General features: G+C 45.5%; 2 protein-coding genes and 1 long non-coding RNA gene across 6 annotated transcripts in view; 1 reads left to right on the top strand and 2 right to left on the bottom strand.

The window, feature by feature from the left end:
• Positions 1-19,508, top strand: part of UMOD (uromodulin) — a 268,506-nt gene that overhangs the window by 233,692 nt on the left and 15,306 nt on the right. The gene's annotated exons all lie outside the window — the stretch shown is intronic.
• VPS35L (VPS35 endosomal protein sorting factor like) overlaps positions 2,958-19,508 on the bottom strand; it is a 78,694-nt gene continuing 62,143 nt past the window's right edge. For all 4 annotated transcript variants that reach the window (XM_083584960.1, XM_083584959.1, XM_083584961.1 and 1 more), the window contains exons 27-31: positions 17,212-17,351; positions 15,905-16,070; positions 9,686-9,804; positions 6,386-6,532; positions 2,958-3,529 (exon numbers count right to left, since the gene is read on the bottom strand). In XM_083584960.1, coding sequence (XP_083441086.1) covers positions 3,431-3,529; positions 6,386-6,532; positions 9,686-9,804; positions 15,905-16,070; positions 17,212-17,351 — 671 coding nt within the window. In that variant the 3' untranslated portion in view covers positions 2,958-3,430. The remainder of the gene's footprint in view (positions 3,530-6,385; positions 6,533-9,685; positions 9,805-15,904; positions 16,071-17,211; positions 17,352-19,508) is intronic.
• LOC310749026 lies at positions 5,104-6,379 on the bottom strand. The gene is made up of 2 exons (XR_014541437.1): positions 5,730-6,379; positions 5,104-5,680 (listed from the first exon to the last, which is right to left on the bottom strand). It is a non-coding gene; the product is annotated as an uncharacterized lncRNA (long non-coding RNA).

Below are 19,508 nucleotides of genomic sequence, written 5' to 3'. Positions count from 1 at the left end.
ACTACACGAGTTGCTTGTTTACATGTTACACCTTCTGATAACGCCTCTTGCTTTTCTGAATGGAGGGGGGAGTGTGCATAGAAACTAGCTTACTGTGCAAAGGTAAAATTTGCATTAGTCACTCTGCCTACTTTTCCTCTGATCCCGCCCACCGCCGGCATGCAGCTTCTGGGTTGCCCCAAAGGGGCTGTGGCTGGACTACAGCAGCACTCCTTCCCATTGGCCAAGCTGGGCTGTCGGAAGTTAAGAGTCCAACAACATCTGGAGTGTCCAGAATCCTCACAAGCATTAAGCCGCACTCAAGAAAACAGAAAGCAGTTCTAATTAAGTGGTGATTGGCAGTTTTGATGAGAGCTGATGCTGGTATGCTGAGAGTTGCACAAAGATTGACAGTATGAGCGACGGTTGGGCACTGGCAAGTCTCTACTGCCTCAGCCAGGGGGTCGATGGGATTTACCTATCCTGTTGGCTTGCCAGCTGTTGAAGCTGCACCTGTCCCTGTCTCTTTAAGAGCAGTTTGGTCTGCAGGAAGCAGCAACTGATTCCCCCCCCCCATATCTAGCAAAGCCTCAAGTTCCTGAACTCTGCATATCAAACCTTCCAAAGGCACAGGAGCAGACGTGCTCTTGCCTCCCCACCTCCACCAAGCTGGCAACCTACCTCATAGGTGGCCAGATAACTGCAATAGTTCCAAAACCCCAATATTTAATAGATCTATATTCCTATTAGAGCTGCCATTTAAAAACAACAACTTTAGTCTAGAAGCCATGAAGTCCCACATTACTTGTTTGCATAAAACATTCTGCATTGGGTTTGCCCAACTGACTTGTGAGTTGGTTCATCTGCAGATATGCCAGATCACACCCATCCCTTCCCTTCCACCTACTGCAGTCTATTATGTCCTCACATGGCAAATTGCATTCTGCCCAAAAGATGTTTGCTTGTTCTGCAAGCATAATAGCTTCCCATCAGCTTTCTGCCCACAGCTTCCTTGGTGGCTGCTATTATTAAGGCAGTAGAATTCTGCTTGGCAAAATGGCTCAGCAAGTCTCATCATCCCCCTCCCTTTTATACACGATGCACTTACTAGGCCCCTAGCAACCACTCCCTTAACAGCAGCTGACTTTGATTTGTCCAGTTTTTGAACTCATTCCTAGTTTCCAGCATCCTTGTTCTCTCTGCCTCATTTTCTTGTCCTCAGATGCATGGTGCTCCTTCCTACACGACTCATTGTATAAGCAAAGCTTGCAGACAGACAGCTTAAACAACTTGTCTTTCATTATGCTTCTCTCCATGTTCCACTGAGCATGGGTGGGATTCCATTTGTTTAAACAGAATTACGAGCAAACCTCTATGGCTGATATTTCCAATGCAACACCAGCAACAAATACGTTTGCTTCTGCAAGGACATGCAATACCATGCAGTGACCTCATGGAAGCGATGCCACCAAAGGGCACTGTGCACAGTGCTTTATTGTAGCAGAAACCTCTTACCATACAGGACTACCAAATCCCAGCTCTTTTTTTCTTAAAAATGAAAGGTCTGGCCAGCAGAGTTATCCTTAAGGACATTGAAGGGATATTCTAGTAATTGTGCCCCTTACCCTTTTAAAGCTCTTCACAATATTACTGCACCCTGTTTTGGCCCTGGCTTCTCACTGTCACCTCTGCTACCCCAGTTCCTGCACCCTCAGCTACACAAAGGCCACTTGCTGTTTAACACAGGCCTGATGTAGCAGCCAGATTCCCTGGTACTGCAGAGCCAAAGGGAGGCACACTGGACTCTGCCAATGGTCAGGGCGACCAAGGGTCACTGGGAGGCTGGAGCCTTTGCCTTCTGGGAAGAACATCACAGCAAGTCAAGAGCAGCTGCAGGGAGCTTGCTTCCTCCCTCAATGCCAGAAAGGACATCTCTGCTGCAACCTCCCGGTGTTCTTGAGCTATGAAACCAAAGGGAGGTACACACTGGCTTGTGCCATGAGCCATAGAATTAAAGGCTGCCAAGCCATGGCTACATTCTACCTCCACTGCTGGAGCCTGTATGCCTCAGAATACTGGTTGCTGGGGAGAGCGATGTCCTGATTGGGGGTTCCCATTGGCATCTGGTTGGCCACTGTGAGAACAGGAGGCTGGATTAAATGAGCCTTTGGCTTAATCCCGCAGGCTCTTCTTATGACCTGGGTTTGCAGAGGTGAGCTTTTGTATTACAACAACTTGTGCTAAACCACCTAGAGAATCATTTAGTTCAAGGGCTGGTTCAAAAACCTCAAAATAAACAATTATGCTCCCTTTCTGGCCCTGTATGTGAAACTTTCTCAAACAGAGGTGTGGTCTTTATATGAGCATTGCCTCTTTTCCTTCTCAGATCCCTCCTCAAAACTCACCTTCTCTGCATGGCTTTCAGTGTACCTTATATGATCACATCTGTCCGCATTCATCTTTCCTGTGTTTCCCCAAATTGTCTATTTGGAAAGAGCAAGCTCTTTGCAGGCAGGGACATTTCCATTTTTGCCTCTCTAAGGCATCATGTACATTGCTGGTGCTGAACTGAAAAAAGGTACACCCCATCCATTTTAATACGCTGCTCGCCCATTCTCAAAGGGATGTGTTAACTAGTAATTTAAAGAATTTTTTTTATAAAAAGCTCAAGCTGCTCACATGGGCTTACAATCAAAAGGCAAATGAAGGCTGGGTTATGCAGCATAATAATAAGTGTGCCTAATGATTACAAAATAGCAGGCTAAGCACTGCTTGCAAAGTTCGGTAATGGGAATGAATACAAATGTGATGTATCCATGATTAGATCTTTTTTTAAATACTGTGATGCATTTTGAGCTTAGCCACCAAAGCTTCCCGGACACATTTGCTTCCAAGTATTTCTCAAGGTCTACCACAAACGCTCAAGAATCTCTCCATTTACATTATGCTTTAAAATAAAAAAAGGCCCAACAGCAAGGTGTTCTGAGAGGTATATTCAAGATGAACGCTGAGTAACGGCTCCCTGTTAATCAGATGTACAAGCCCATCTTTCAAAGGCTGCAGCACTCAAAAGACATTGCTCAAACATGCTGGCACAAGTTATCTCTCCTCTTTTCTTTACAGCCCCATTAGATTTGGGTAGAAAAGTTATTTCCAGTCTGAAATTGTAAGATACTGTTTCACCGACCCCCAGTTAGCATTTAAATCACCTTTTAATGGTTAGTGGCTGTGCAGTGGGGAAACAAAACCTCATTTCAAAAATGATGGCACTGTCAGGACGCATTTTCCTTCTGTCTCTGACCAAATAAATCTGTCACGCACCAAGGGACTCTACAAAATGAAAAAAAGATATTGAACTCCGATAATAGCCTAAGATGCAGCCTGGGGGGGCGGGTTATAGGCCTTAGAGAAGGACCCTCCAGTACATTCAAGTTCAGGAGGCTATGATTTGTCAGGTCCTTGACTGCAGAGGAAGTCTTGCAGCCAGATCGGTAAAATGGCTCAGCTCAGGGTGTTTGCTTTGCTTCTTGATGTATTCCAAGGTTTTGACCTAAGATGGAAAGAAGCAGAGGGGGAAATAAACAATGAAAATCAAGTCCTCTCTCTACAGGGAATGTGTATCTGCTTCAGGATGGGTTTGAAACCACTGAACAATGTGGAAATTTGACAGTGCCCTAAGCAACATCTGTGGAAGTCCTCAAAAACCAACAAGGTGGCAGAGGCTTCCAAACACCAGAGTTTGGTGATAAACTGTGATGTTGTAAAAAGCTGCATTGGCACCAGCTGGCAAGGTGATGGGTGAAACTGCTGCAGTTCTCATCATGGAAGCTGAGGTGCTTTTACCTCAGCACCTTGCAGCCTGTGGCCAATACAGCTGGCCCCAGCCTGCTGCTCATCTGGGGATGTGTGTAAAGCAGGCGTAGCAAACTCAGCCCTCCAGATGTTTTGGGACTACAACTCCCATCATCCCTAGCTAACAGGGCCAGTGGTCAGGGGTGATGGGAGTTGTAGTCCCAAAAACATCTGGAGGGCTGAGTTTGCCTATGCCTGGTGTAAAGGCTCCTGCCCCCAGCTGAGTGAGCCCCGAGTCCCCTTCCACTCATGTGTGACCACCAGGTGACTTGGGGCTCCTTGGCTAGGCTGCTGGGGGCGGAAAGCTCCTGCCCCCAGCAGAGGCAGCCCTGGTGTCCCTGCCACTCGCGCTTGAGCAGCAAGGACCTTTGGGCTCCTTGGCCAGGCTGCCTCCACCTTCACTGGTGTGGGGGGCAAGCAAGCTACCTTCCACTTTCGCCCCCCACTTCCCAAAGACAGACCAGTAGCCAAGTGCACAGAGCCTGTTGGGCTTTGTGGATTTGACTGCCTTAAGCCTTCGCCCATGCAGGTGCACTGCCTCTTTCCTCTGGGGGTTGCCTTGCCTGGCTGCCTTGCACCAGGAAGGTGGGCTCCATCTTTCTGGGAGGAAAGGCACAGCACACCCTCCCAGATGAAGGCAGGCAGGCGGTAGCCAAGCACGGCTGCAGACCCGATCCTGCTCCTACTCAAGTGCAAGCAGGAGTGGGGTCCTGGCTCTCTAAGCAGACAAGGGCAGGCTTTGCTCTTCCCAGCTGAGCAGCCCCGATCCCGCTCCTACTCTCATGCAAGCAGCAACAGGGTCAGGGCTCTCGCTGCTGGGTTAGGAGGAGCATTTTAATGGGACCCCCATCCTGCCACTGGCTCCTGCGAACTGGTGGCAGTTGCCAATTCAGTGGCAGAGTGCGATTGCAGTTTCACCAGTGGTATATCGCCGGTGAATCCGCTGCCACTTGAGTCCCTCTGCCTCCAGCTCCTGACTAGTTTATTTCTTCCTCAACATGCTGGGCGGCAGAGGGACTCAAGAGCAATGATGCTGAGTGAAGTTGTCATCGCAGTCTACCCTCACATACTGGTCCTGGGCGAGATATATTGATATATCGCCCAGTGTTAGTTGGGAGCAGGGCTGAAATGCCCTGCAGAGCATCCTGACCCCTGAGCACAACCAAAATCAAAGGGCAGGCAATCGTGAAAGCTTGCTTAAGGTGTGTCTATTATGTAAATCACAGCGAAAGAAGCTGCCTCATAATGACTTGAGCCTGCTCTGACCTGCAGCAGCTTACTGGCCCCAATTGCAGAAGGGGGTCTCTGTCTGTCTCTCTTGCTGAAACCAAGGCCCATTAACTGGAAGTAGCAGCGTTGAACCTGGAACATTTGCCATGAAAAATGCATAAGCTCTGCCACTGGGCTATGGGCCATCGGTCAATCTGAGTTACCTTGGGAGCACAGCTTCGATTTTGTAAAAATTAATTTTGGGCACTTAAAAGTGCATGGAACACACAGCCCTGGGTTTACAGTGCCACAAAAATACCCATTTTCCAGGTCTAATGTAGGCAGTTGCACTTCCTAGTGAACAGCATGGCTTATTCTGGGTAAATGCAGTTAGCAGCATTCTCCCTATATTTTCCTGATGGGCATAGAGTGAAATGGAACAGCCCAGCTATTCTTTTGGTTGCGCACTCAGTGGTGAGTCTGACTTTGGGGGAAGGAAAGAAGTTACAAAAGAAAATCATCAAGCCATGCAAAAGTTATTTAGCAATGATTTTCTGAATTAAGGTCCATCTAGTCCATCATCCTATGGCCAACCAGGTGCATCCTCAAAGGCAACAAGCAAGGCTTGAAGTCAATAGCCCTCCCCTGCTGTTGGCCCCATGGCAGTTGGTACTGGAGTGGCACATGACCTCTGAAAATGGATAATTCCTATAGCAGCCATGACTAGTAGTGACTGAGGGGTATATTATGTTACCCTATCAAGACATCCAGGCCTGTGAGCATCAACACATCTTTTGACAATGAGTCACATAACTAATTATGTGTTGTGCATCTTCTCCTATGCCTGTTTCAAATCTGCTGCCAGTCAAGTTCACTGGGTGACCCTGAGTTCCAGTTTTATGGGGAAAGTGAGGGAAAGGTTGACATGAGGTGTCTTCTTGCTATGCAGCTCTGCTTTTAAGCAGGGTGGCAAACTAGGTTTCAGGGTCCAGTAGAGTCAGGCATGAACCATTATTCCAATTAAAACAGGGAAGCTTGGATACCCTAATTCGAAAAGTTTAAATTATTAGACAATGTCGAAAGAGACAATTCTGCTAAACCAAGTCTTCTACAGATGGAAACAAAACAAAGCAAGCTGACCCTTTCCCTTCATTGCCATTTGGTCCCATTTTTCCTCTCTGTAGCTATTTATTTTATAGCTGCCAACTTCTTGCATCTGATGAAGTGGATTCCAGCCCATAAATATTGATGCTACAATAAATCTGTTAAGTCTTTTAAGATGCTGCAAAACTCTGTTGTTTGAATACAAAGGTCACCCCCTGCCCAGCCTCAAAATCTGCCTTACCGTGATTTTTGTGTCTGCATAGCCGTGCCTCTGAGCCAGGTTCCACAAGTTAACAGCGAGCTGGTTGAGTTTGTTGTTTCTCAGGTCTCCGTGGGCCAAGATGCTATTGAAGAGGTTGAGGGCCAGCTGGCTCTGCCGCTTTAAAGTCTACAACATTTTAAAACACAGAATTCTTTTAGCAGACAGAGATGTAGCTTGCAAGTTCATACACAGGGTTGCATGGGAGAGGAGAGAATCAACTGATGGAATGTCAGGCTGCAGATGTTGCATTTCATTTGGGACCATTTTTAGTTTTTTTAGCCTGCACCTATTGATTCATATCTACCTACTGACAATGCCACATCATGCATCTGATGAAGTGGACTCTAGTCCACAAATGTTTGTGCTATAATAAATCAGTATTAAAATTGACAAAAGACTTTTTCTTGTTTGATTACAGACATTCAACCAACAAATGTCAAGCCTTTTGCCTTGTTTTGAGATCAACAGATGTAATGATGGAGATAATACTATTTTTTATTTTTATCATCCATATGTCATCTTTTGTTTCTAAAGGGAATTGCATTTCCCTTAGGCTGAAGCTGCAATGAAAGCACTTGACTGACAGGCACATTAACCTACGGCTGAGCAACCCCTTTTGTTCCCTTATCAGCCCCTCCCTTCATGTCTTCTGCCTACTTTAAATTTTTAAACCCTCTTGGAAACAACAGTGTCATTCTGCAGTATTGCACGCAACACTGTTAGAACACATTACAAAACAGCAAAAACAAAGGCAGTGTCACATAAACACTGACTTGCACATGCAGACTGTCCCTAGTTCAATCCCATTCCAAAGAATCTCAAGTAGGAAAGCTGGAAGATATCTCATCCAGACACGCAGAGAGCCATAGTAAGACAATGCTGAGCTAGATAAGCCAAGGATCTAACCTCAATAGAAGGGAGTTTCATATGCTCATATATGTTTACCCTGAAGATGCTTCATAAAAGAACCACATCAGGGATTCTCTAGGGCAGCTACCAAGCCCTAGAGGTGTTCCATAGCAATGCCAGCATTACCCCTGTGTAGTAGGCTGAATGCTCTTTTGATCATCCCCTTTGTCAGGAAGCACTTTCTGTTCAACTTGGGAAGAGCAAGAGCCGCTTGCCATCCCCTCCCCCCTTTTAGAGGCAGAGCTGCCAGCCATCGCCCCAAGGAATCAAATCAGCTGAAGAATAGTTGGAAGCTGCTGAGCCATTGTGGCTGACCTGCCACATTAATTAATGCATTTTATACTTCACCAGAGCCCTCTCTCAATTCACCCAGCCTTAACTGTTGCCCGGTGTGAATTACTGCTGAAGCAAGCAGGGGAAAGAAATTAAAATGCTGCCTAAACGCTGCTACCAGGACTACTCGCTCATGCGTGCACACATGCAACCCAGCAAGAAAGAGTTTATGTTGAATGTAACATAGGGAAAGGCTCTCCCAAGAAGATGTTGCTGCAGTTGGACATCATGCATCTACAGCTACCTCATTCTACAGTAACATTAGCCCTGTTGAAGTCAAGCAACTGCTCTCTCCACACTCCCAATGAGTGGGCAACGAGAGATGTTCTTATACAGCACTTATATTGCTTTATGAGCTCATAGGGTGCATTGCAGTAGTCCTGTCTCAACGTTGCCAATGAACAGATCACTGTGGCCAGGCTAATGCTCTGTCTAGGAACGGCCAGAGCTGGCACAAAAGCCAAAGCTGATAAAAGACACTTTTCGCCACTGTAGACACCTCAGCTTCTAGTGACAAAAACAGTTAAAATCGCAGACTACAAACTTGATCCCATCCAGAACAGGCCTGAAAGCCACCCACCTACAGAGCCTGCATCTTGCTGGGATCTAATACAGTATAATAAGCTTGTTGGATCTCATCCAGCCCACCATTGCTTCCAGGCACTGGCACAGTCACTTCTGATTCAGAGCTGGGAATAATCAGTGTACCTACACCTCAAATGAACTCTCCCAACAGCATCATAGACATGTCAAACCATACTAGGGACCAGATGGTAGCTTTCAGAAGGATGCCATGGCCAATGGTATCAGGAGCCGGTGAGAGCTCAAGAAGATTTAACAAAGATGCACCACCACCATATGCCTGCCTCTTTCACACTAAATGCCATTCATAAGAGCACCCAAGGCCGATTCTGTTCCAAAGCCAGGCCTAAAACCAAAGTGGATTTGGCCTAGATAATCTTTCTCCAGGAGTGCCTGGAGAGTTGCTACCACCCTCTTGAGCACCTCACCCCTAAAGGGGTTATTTGTGACAAGCTGGTACTTTTCACTTACCTTGGGATCCTGGGTGGGGTGGGGTTTTCCCCCAGGAACTGACAGACTGTCACCTCTTTTAAGGTTGGCAAGCATCGCACTCTCATGCAAGGATGCATTTTCTATACCCAGGACTTACCCACCCTCTTCTCAGCCTGCTCAAATTAGCCAGGATGAGTCAGGGCCAAAGGAATACATGGCTGGTTGACTTGTGGCCAGTTGACTCACTGCAAACACCTTGTCCACATACTCAAGCCTCAAAAGCTGACCCTCGTCCCACAGACCTAGACCAGATGGTACACTGGACACTTCAACCAGACTGGTGACAACAACAACAGCGTCAATGTCATCACAGAGACCTAAGCAGTCATCCTTGCCTTTTGCGCCACTCACACTCTGGCCATCGCCCAGCCTGTGTTATAGTCTGCAGCTCCCTAGAATACCAAGGAACAACGTGGGCTCCTCCAGGCTGGAGAAGCCACTGGAGTGATTGTGTGAATAGCCCACCAGCGAGACTAAGACCTCAGCAGAATCAAGAGCTCTGTCTACCACAAAATCTCCCGGAGGGTTCAGGAATCCAATCTCCAAGGGCATACCAGCTTAATGGGCCCTCCACCCCTGCAGAGGGAAACCTGACACCATGAGACCAAACCTCAGCAGGAAATGGTGTGACCATAATAATGGTGTAAGCAAGATATGTTCAGAAGGAAGGAGAGTAAAACTGAGGCACAGTTCAAGGCTTTATCAGTGGCCAGCAGCTAGGAGCAGATTTCAGGCCCAACACAACGCTGGAAGCAAACTACGTAAAGTGTTTGTGCAAATATTTGTTATGTAAACCAAGTTCCCCCAAGCTGGTGTCCTCCAGGTGTTTTGGTCTACAGCTCTAATCTGCTCTGGCCAGCATTGATGATGGGTATTGTAGTCCCACAAAATCTGCAGAGGCACCAGGTTGGGGAAGGCTAGTCTAGACGGGTGTCCCAGAAGAAGAACCTAGTTTGCACCAACCTCATCCTTCCCAAGGTTCTTGAGATGCTCCAGGATCTGAGCTATCAAGGTTTCACACAGCTTGTTGGTTTCTGCCAGGAACTTGGTATCTCCACCATACAGGGTATCGTTGGATTCAACTGAGAAAACAGGTTTAGGAATAAAAACAGGGACATGAGTATTCAAGAACGCCTGACAGAAGACAAAAAAATAAACATTTATTGGCGCCTGAGTTTTATTTTCTTCCTCTTCCCTCCGTTCCTTTTGTGTGTGTGTGTGTGTGTGTTTAAGATTGTAAGCCTGCAGGCATGTACTGTCTCGTTTTAATTGATTGTATGTAAGGCACTCTGGGAGCCATTTGGGCTGAAGCAAGGGGCCTAAATGCTCTAAATATATATATAAAGTAAGAATACCTACTTTTATTAAAATATTTATGTACCGCCCTCTCGCAAAACATCAGGGCAGTGCACAACAACATGAAGGCGTTACAAAGCAATACAAAAAAAAATCTCAGAGCAATTCTGTCTGCCTTTCAGTTTTCTAAGTTACAATGGGTTTTATCCAATGCTAGTCTCACTCAGAGGAGACCCATTAATTCATTAATTTCAGTTGGTCAAAGAATTGTAGAGTTGGGAGGGACCCCAAGGGTCATCTCATCCAACCCCCTGCAATGCAAGAACTCTCAGTAGGGCTTTGCTGGATACCACCCATTCCCAGAGGGCAGAGCCAGTGCATACATACATACACCTGAGCTTGAAATTACTCCATCTGTAGAGTAAGCTATGGGCAAAGTAGAGTCTGAGCATCTTGGCACATAGTGAACTACAAAGTTGGATGTGCATTCAGAGCATCCATGTAGGCATGACCTAGTGTACACTGATGGATCTGTTCTGTAACTTTTGGATGAAAATTCCTAATGACAAGTCTTAATTTGTTTTGACTGTTGGAAACCAAAAAAGTGGGGGGCGGATTTCATGCATACAAAATGCAAATACCCTCAGCAGATTGTACTAAAGTTCTAAGAAGACTCATCTGAAAATTCTGTTTCTGCTGGGAAATACACTAATGAGCCAAGTTTGTCTAATTATTCGAACTGATTAAAGCCTCTAAAGTTTCCCTTCAGAAATATGAAAAAGTTGCTGTTCTTACAGAGTGCTCTTTGATTTTCAAAACAAGAATGCTTTCTCTCACTTTAGTCTTTTCTTTCAAATTAGAACATTGATCACCGTTGACTTTATGGTACATTCAATAATTTGTTTTCAAAGAATGTAACATATCTAAGACCAATTTTTATTTCACTTACACAAATATTTAAAATGCCAAAACGGTGTCCAAGAATTTGAAGCTTCTCAAAATAGTTTTCTCTGAAATATGTATACCCTGTTCCCCATGACTAGTGCTCAAAGCAGCATACAAGATATAAAAATCAGAAAAACAAAAATCAATAAAATTACCCATTCAACAGGGACTTACAAAGCAAGCTAAACATTATTATTATTATTATTATTATTATTATTATTATTATTGAGAGAAAGCAAAACTTTCAGAAGCTGCAGCTTAAAATCAACCACATCAAAACACTATCTAAACACAGAATAAAAGAGCAGTCCCATGACACATAAAAAATTGCAATGTAAACACCAAGTGGGTGTGCTGGCGGAATGACAAAACTCAAGAAATGGAAGTGATTCTGTGTCTTCCAGGGCTTTCTAGACATCACCTCCCCTGTGACAGCATCCATCTACAGTGGTGCCTCGCAAGACGAAATTAATTCGTTCCGCAAGTTTTTTCTTCTTGCGAGTTTTTCGTCTTGCGAAGCACGGTTTCCCATAGGAATGCATTGAAAATCAATTAATGCGTTCCTATGGAGACCGCCTTCAGACCAGGTCCGGGGACAGTCTGTCCCCGGACCTCTTCTGAAGGCTGGCGGGGGGAGAAGGACTTTTCTCCCCACCGCCAGCCTTCAGAACAGCCTTCTGAAGGCTGGCGGTGGGAAGAAAAGCCCTTCTCCCGCCGCCAGCCTTCAGAAGAGTTCCCCCAGGGCTGCCTAGGCTGCGGATAGCAGCCTGCTGCCCCGCGCAGGTCTGGCTCCCCAAGCTGCGAATGTCTGCCCCACGCGAGGGGCACTCTGCTTCAGAGCGCCCCTCGCGCGGGGCAGCAGGCTGCTATCCGCAGCCTAGGCAGCCCTGGGGGAACTCTTCTGAAGGCTGGCGGCGGGAGAAGGGCTTTTTTTCCCACCGCCAGCCTTCAGAACAGAACAATATTTAAAAAGAAGTAAACGCACACAATATTTAACAACATACAGTGGTACCTCGGGTTAAGTACTTAATTCATTCCGGAGGTCTGTTCTTAACCTGAAACTGTTCTTAACCTGAAGCACCACTTTAGCTAATGGGGCCTCCCGCTGCCAGTGTGCTGCTGGAGCACGATTTCTGTTCTCATCCTGAAGCAAAGTTCTTAACCTGAAGTACTATTTCTGGGTTAGCGGAGTCTGTAACCTGAAGGGTATGTAACCAGAAGCGTATGCAACCCGAGGTACCACTGTACAAGCACAACAAAAACAGCTTTAAAAAATAGAATTATTTCTATAACATAATCTCATAAATTACCACATCCATGCTTATACTACAACATGGAACACCATTAAAAACAGCTCAGGGCCAGTGGGGAGAACCTCAGACTCAGGGGCCCAATGCGGCCCTCAAAGACCTATCTGGCCCCTGATTCTCTCCCCACTCATGGGCCCTGCTTTGTATCCAGACTGTTTTTCCTGACTTTGCCTGACTTGAATGCATGCTTGAACTCTGATTGGATGGATGACACAGAGGGGTGTGTGCAAAAACTAGTCTATTGTACACTTTTCCCACTTCTGCCTCTGACTCCACCCACCACTTGTACGTGGCCCCAGAAGGCAACGTGGCCCTTTGGCTGAAAAAGGTTCCACACCCATAACAGGAGTAGCCACAACGCTGCCAACCCGGGTTAAAGTAATTCCGAATGCCTCTTTCAGGTAAGTATTTGATTTTACAGAAATACTGGGATCTGCTACACAATCAAGACAGAAGTCTCCCAGCAATCGCAGCTTACTCCAGTGGCCTTACCCACACTTCATTTAAGCTATCTGCAAGTAAGCTGTGTATTTTTAAAGAACTACTTCATCCACTGCCATGGCAAGAGAGAAAGAAGGGCAGAAGCCTTCCTCCTTCCTTCCTTCCTTCCTTCCTTCCTTCCTTCCTTCCTTTCTTTCTTTCTTTCTTTCTTTCTTTCTTTTTCTCTCTCTCTTAGGGAAATGTCATGAGATTAAATGAGCTTGAGCGTGCCTGCACTAGTAAGATATTATTATTAAAGTTGGGAATACATGAAGTTCTTTGAACCAAGCGCTCAAGAGTTACTGATGCAAAGCAGCGCTTAATCCCAGGTTTTGCACAAATAAGGTTTGCAACGTGCGGATTAAGTATTTAGGCTCTTTGTGCAGGATCATAATCAAATTGCACACTCAATACTTGCTTAGTAACCGAAAAGGATTTATCAAGCTGTGCTAAAAGAGAAAAACAAGCACCAAACTGAGGCTGAAAACATGACCCAGAGTCGATCTTCTTTCTATTTTCATGTCACCTTTCTTCCAAGGAGCTCAGAAAATTTTATATCATCAGCCTCTGCCAATCTGGCGCCCTCCTGTTTTGGACTACAACTCCCATCAGCCCCAGACAGCACAGCATCATGCTCAGGCTGATGGGAGTTGTAGTCCAAAACAGGAGGGCATCAGATTGGCAGAGGCTGATTTTGTGTTTATATGTGGACCCCAAGAACCGAACCCCCGCATAAGACGCAAGTTACCCTTAGAAACTTTAAACGTGATACTATCCGATCCGAAATAAAATTGTAAGCTAAATTTTCTTAGTGTTGAGATCAGTTTTCATAAGGGATGTTGCACTACCAGTGTCTGTGGAACTCCCTGCCTATTGATGTTAAGCAGGTGCCCTCACTGTACTGTTTCAGCTGCCCACTGAAAGCCTTTTCGTTTCAGCAAGTCTACCCAGATATAGAAACTGAGTTACCTAGATCCATTTTAGAAGTTTTATTAATTTTATCTTTGTCTCTAATGATAGTGGCTCTACGTATATTTGTTTTTAATTAGACGGTGGGTTTTAGCTCCATTTTTTTTTTTTTTTTTTTTTTGTATACGGCTTGGAGAGCTGCTTGGATCAAGCAGTTTATTAAATCCTCTTAATAAATACATGCCTCTTTCTGCCTTTCACTCTCCTACTTATTTCAAAGCTTTTACTACCCCTTCCCTCATGCTGGCTACTAATTGCCTGACAGGTCACTGTACTTAATTATAGAAGGCTGTTGATCCCTTGACCTGCACTGTGACTTCAGCTTTGAACAGTGCCTTTCCCCTGTGCACACACTGTTGAAAGATACAAAAAAGAAACTGAAAGCTTTCACTTTTTACGCTTTGGAAATAATGATTCCTCTCTTCTTTCTTTGCCCCTTACTGCCTTCTCCAGAATAATTATTATTACAACAATCATGGCCATCATCATTACTATTAGACTTCTTAGTCCCTTGTAACCTGAAGGTCTCCAAACAACTTAAAACACATTTTAAAATACAAATCTATTATACCATAAAACAACAACAACCCCATAACAGAATCCTGACTCTTCTCTCTTTGCAGCCCCACCAAACAAAAAGATGGAGCAGGGGGAGGTGGCAGTATAAGATGGATGCAGAGAGGACTTGAAGTCCTGAAACAAGAAACCTCATTTATACAACTCAGGGCAGAGGATGGATCCAACAGAAGGTGTCAGTGGCTTCTCTTTGTCTCCAGGCCACTTTTCTGTTAACTGCCCAAGTTTAAAGGCAATCTATCCACCACTAGCAAGGCAGGGCAGGGCCAGAGCCCTGGCCTCACCTGTGACTTCATTTACCCCTTTGCCCTCCATTTATCAGTCTGGCGTCAGGCCAAGGCACTTCTGCTTGTACAGCACTGTAAATCAGGCCCTTTCTTCTCTGCCTCCTCCACTCCAAGTCCATTCCATACCCTGATCAGGTCTCATCTTGACTACGGTTGCATGCCAGTCACGTAACTTTTATGCTGAAATAGCTCACCTCTTCCATCAGACCAAGCAACACTCCACTCCATCATTGGCAATCCCATCCTCTCTGCATCCAGAGTAACTCCTCGTGTTTACCTTTTCAAAATTCTCCACAGTCTTTCCCCCCTTATTCGCCTGATATATCAGCATCAGTGATCTTAACCGATCCACCTCTGGAACCTTCAACGGCCTTTACATCTTCTGCTGTCAAGCAACGCCATTCAATCGCCTTTGCTTGTCCATTAAGTCTGTCAGCTCCTAACAGAACACCTTTGCTAGCACCAAATCTGTCTCCCTGAAGCTTTCCTTTTCCCCCTGAAGCCGGAATGGGGGACCTACAGCCCTCCAGAGGTTGTTGGACTGCAGTTCCAATCACCCGCTTCCTCCATGTATTTAAACCTGCCATATTCATAAACAATTCCATCTTTGTGCATAGGGTTAGTGGTAGAGCACAGGGACACAGGAACCAGCATTGCACTGAGTCAGACCACTGGCTCATCTCACTCAGTATTGCAGACACTGACTGGCAGCAGCTCTCCAGGATTTCAGGAAGGGAGTCCTTCCCAGCCGTACCTGGAGATGCCAGGGATTGAACCTGGGGCCCTTTGCATTCCAAGCAGATGCTCTACCACTCAGCTATTGTGGTATGAAGTAAGATCTCAGTCTGTGTGGTTCTAAATTAACAGGAAACTGCCTTATGTGGAGCCAGACCATGCAGAGCCCAGCACTGTCTCCACTGATTGGCAATGGCTCTCCAGGGTTTCAGATACCTAGCCTTAAATGCAAAAGATTCTGCACATGCTTTGCTCACAGAAGATCTTCGCTTCAATCCCAGGCATCTCCTTTTAAGAGCATTGGAAGTAGCAGAGCTAAGAAAGCCCCCGACTCTGGAGTAACAATCAGGAGTAAACCCTGAATCATTGGCTAAGCTGGCTAGGGCTGATGGGAATTGTAGTCCAAAACTTCAGGGGAAGGGCACTAGAATAGATAATACTGGGGGGGACGGACCAATGGGCTGACTCAGTCGAAGGCAGCTGCATTATTGTTCACACAAGCGAGTCAGCATTTGGTACTGTGGTTTGCAGGAGCCTCCTAATGAAATTCTGGGGCTCCCAGCATCAAAGCCTCCCTCTCTTACCTTTGTCTACATGGTAGATGTAAGTCTCCTGACTCATTGCTGAGAGAAGATGCACGACATTTGTATAAATCCGGACTTTATCATCACCATTATCTTCCCAGGTATAGTCCTGGATGACGTTCAGCAGCCCTCGTACAAGAAACAACACGCCTTGCTCGGGATGGTCCTACGGGAAAAAACACACACACTTAAGTCGGACCCAGTATAATCAAACAGGTTGATTCAACACTCCTGCCCCCCAAACAACACTTCAGCCACCAGCAGCAACGTAACATCCTGCTTTGAGAGATTTTGTGCTGGCTCAGCAATGGTTAACCAAGCACTGTCCGTAAGCAGGTGAAGGGAGACTGAAGAGCTCTTAAGAGAGGCTTAGAAGCGCTCACCTTTACCCAGCCGATTTCAGGCAGTTTAGCAGCATGCTGGCATGTTGTTGTTTTGTTTAACTTTGTTTTCGTGGAAGAGCATCAGGTCATGTGAGAGCCCCCACCTGCACTATGCAGACTGAGGTTTACCTCCTGTTTCTAAGGAGCTCAAAAATCATGGAGAAAACGCTGGGAAAGGCAGAAAGCCTTCATGAAATCCGCATGGCTCACTCCTGGCTCTTCCCATTTTGAGCCTTTGAAAAAACCCAAAGCACAAATGTTTTGAAAGAGCCTCGTTTCTGAGAGCAGCAAGTGGGGAGGGGGCGGCTGCACTCATGTCCTGCTTGCAGAGTTTCCAAGAGGCATTAGGTTGGCCATTTTGAGAATAGGATGCTGGAGATGGCCTGAACAGTTTTTAGCTGTTCATATGCTCTTAAAGGGTTTAAGGACCATCAGACGAGCCCAGCTGGATGAAACCAAAGGGCCTACCTAGCCCAGTATTCTGCTTCAACAAAATGCCTTAGGAAAACGCAAAAGCAACAGCCCTCTCCCATTGTTGCTCTCCAGCATACTGCAATACTGGAAGATAATATACACCCACCTTGACTAGTAGCCATTGACTAGTCTTTCCACCCACCAGGTGACTGGGTAAAGACCTTTTTAGTGGCAGCATCCGAATTCACCAATGGTCTGCCTAGAGCCAACCGTAATGTCATTTTGGTGCCAGGAAGAACTTAAAAAATATATATTAATTTGTCCCCCCCCATTTGATTTTCCTAATGATTTTACACAGCCCTTATGTGTCTTGTAATTTTATTTTATTTTAGAAACCCCCAACTGTTTTTGTCTTGCCTAGCTACATAAGCTGTCCTGATAGTATAACAGCGGGTTAGAAGAATAAGCCTTTCAGCCCTAAAGATTGAGTGGCTCATGCTGGCTACTTACAGGAATGATCAACAGAGTGGAAAAGAAATTGCAGAGGAATTCCAGGAGGAACGTTTCGGAGGACCGCATCTTCCCATCTATGTTGATCGTCTTTGGCACCTCGGGAACAAGGCTTATTGCCGCTTTGAAAAAGGCATCCGCTGCAAAGAAATCACAGCCACTGCTTTATGAGCAAGCAGAACATGGATTTAGCAACAGGCCTGTGATTTTAAGTAGACCTGCACACAATCACATGGGCTCAAATCTCTGCTGCACTATCCAGCAACCTGCAATTATTCAACAAGCAGCACTTGCGACAGAATGTTTCAGGGAACCGTTATCTCCTAACAGGAGTGTTCAGGATTCCAACTCAGTTATGCCTCCCTCCAAAATACTGGTTCTTAAAGACAGGTTAATTTGCGCAGTTAGCTTTACACAACAACAGTGGTATTACATTTCCCATGGGCTACTAAGATAAGGAAGTCTATGGAATGCAATCACATCTGCCATTGCTCTGGTGTTACAAAACACACATGCTCAATGACTCTGTATATGACATTTTGTCACCAGAAAAGAAATAATCTGAATAGCATAAGTATCCAGTTCCACGGACAAGAATACTCTTGGCTTTCTAAAGTTACTTCAAATTACATGGGATGAATCTCCAGATCTTTTCTTAATTTAGCTTTCACTAGTTCGCCTGCTTAAGTCTATCCCAGCCTGGGTAAAAAAAACAAAAACCCAACACTTTAAAAAAACAGTAGCAAATTCCCCAGCCCCCACCAAAAAAATTAAACCCAGACACCGACATCAGAATAAATGCATTAAAAGGCCTGCATCATACAAGTAATATAAGGTGATTAGTCTTTTGAAGGCTAAAACAAGCAGACTTGTGAGTATAGTGTCATACTTCCTCAAGCGAGAGATCATAGTCTAGGATACATTTTTATTGAACACCACACATTGGAAAGGCATACAGAAAAACAAGCTGAAGTTCACCAACACTGTAAAGTGCAGTCAACCTACATCTTGTGAGCAAACAATCTTATTTATATTCCAAACATATTCAGAGACATTTAAATAATGATACTTCCTCAAGGAACACACACACACACACAAACAGAGAGAGAAAACGTCTCAAAATATCACCAGCAGTGCAAAAAATATTCAATCAATTGTTATGCCTTTTAACATAGAAACATAGCTGTCCTTCGTGTCCTATTAAGTCACATAGAGAAAAGCCCAGACAACTATTCCCTGCTTTTGGGGAGAGCAGAGAAGAGCAAAAAGAAACTGCTTCAGCCAGGAACTCTCAGCTTTAATTCAAATAAATTGCTTTTTGAGTCTTCTCAGGGCTACAGAAAATGCAGGGTTGTATCCAACTTAGTGCTACTCAGAGGAGACCCACTGAAAGTAATATGCCTAAATTAGTCACAAGGTTGTATTCAACGCTACCTCTAAAATGAAAGGACTTGGCTAACGTAAGTTCATTGCTTTCAATGGGTCAGAGTAGACCTTATTTGGATGCAGCCCACCGGAAAATGGCTTAGCTGGTGGTCCTTACTCCAGAAAAAAGATGGGTTTCTGTTTACACTGATCCCAACGCAAACTGTAGGGAGGGGAAACCCCAGCGGGGAAAGGAGCCAATCCACTTAACACTCAGCAACATTACTTTATGGGCAGAAAAAAAACCCCTCTCCCTCCCTCTCTCTCACAGCAATTTGCTTTCTTTGCAACTGTCCTTTCTTCATAAGAAAGCCCTGTCACCAACAAGAGAACCATGACACTTGTCTTACACAGCCAAGCCACCCAGGACTACTTGCAGTTGCACTCGTAGGTTTGGGTCAAGGCAATTTGCTTTGAGTCCCTAAGGAAAGTGGACTGGCGTTCACCTTCCCATGAAGCCGACCATTTAACCACCTGCCTGCGCTGCAGGGCCAAATTCTCCTCCGTGCTCACAGGGCGATAGCGAGAATTCAACCCTAGGTCAGCTGAATTGTCACCTTAGCAGAGAGGAGCCAGCCAGAACAAAGCTTGAACACAGCCGCAATTACTTCTGCCTCCTGAGGGAATCAGTCAGAAACAGACTTGAAGAGCCATCGCTCTGAACTACCAACCATGACACAGAGAGGCATATCCTGAGGCAACATGCTTGGCTAGGAAGGCATTTAATGTATATTTAAAGGCTGGTTTTCCCAGTGCTCAAAATGGCGTACAGTATGTAAGATGTGGCTGGATTCCAACTCTCATTCCTCCATTCATTTACTGCCTTTTTCTCCCGCCTTTTTCTCCAAGGAGTTCCAAAGTGGCAGTCATGG

The sequence above is a fragment of the Podarcis filfolensis genome (genome assembly GCF_964270895.1).
Source record: "Podarcis filfolensis genome assembly, chromosome: 14".
Classification (NCBI taxonomy): Eukaryota; Metazoa; Chordata; class Lepidosauria; order Squamata; family Lacertidae; genus Podarcis; species Podarcis filfolensis.
Note: the sequence above shows the minus strand (reverse complement) of the source record. Positions and strands in the feature narration are given on the sequence as shown.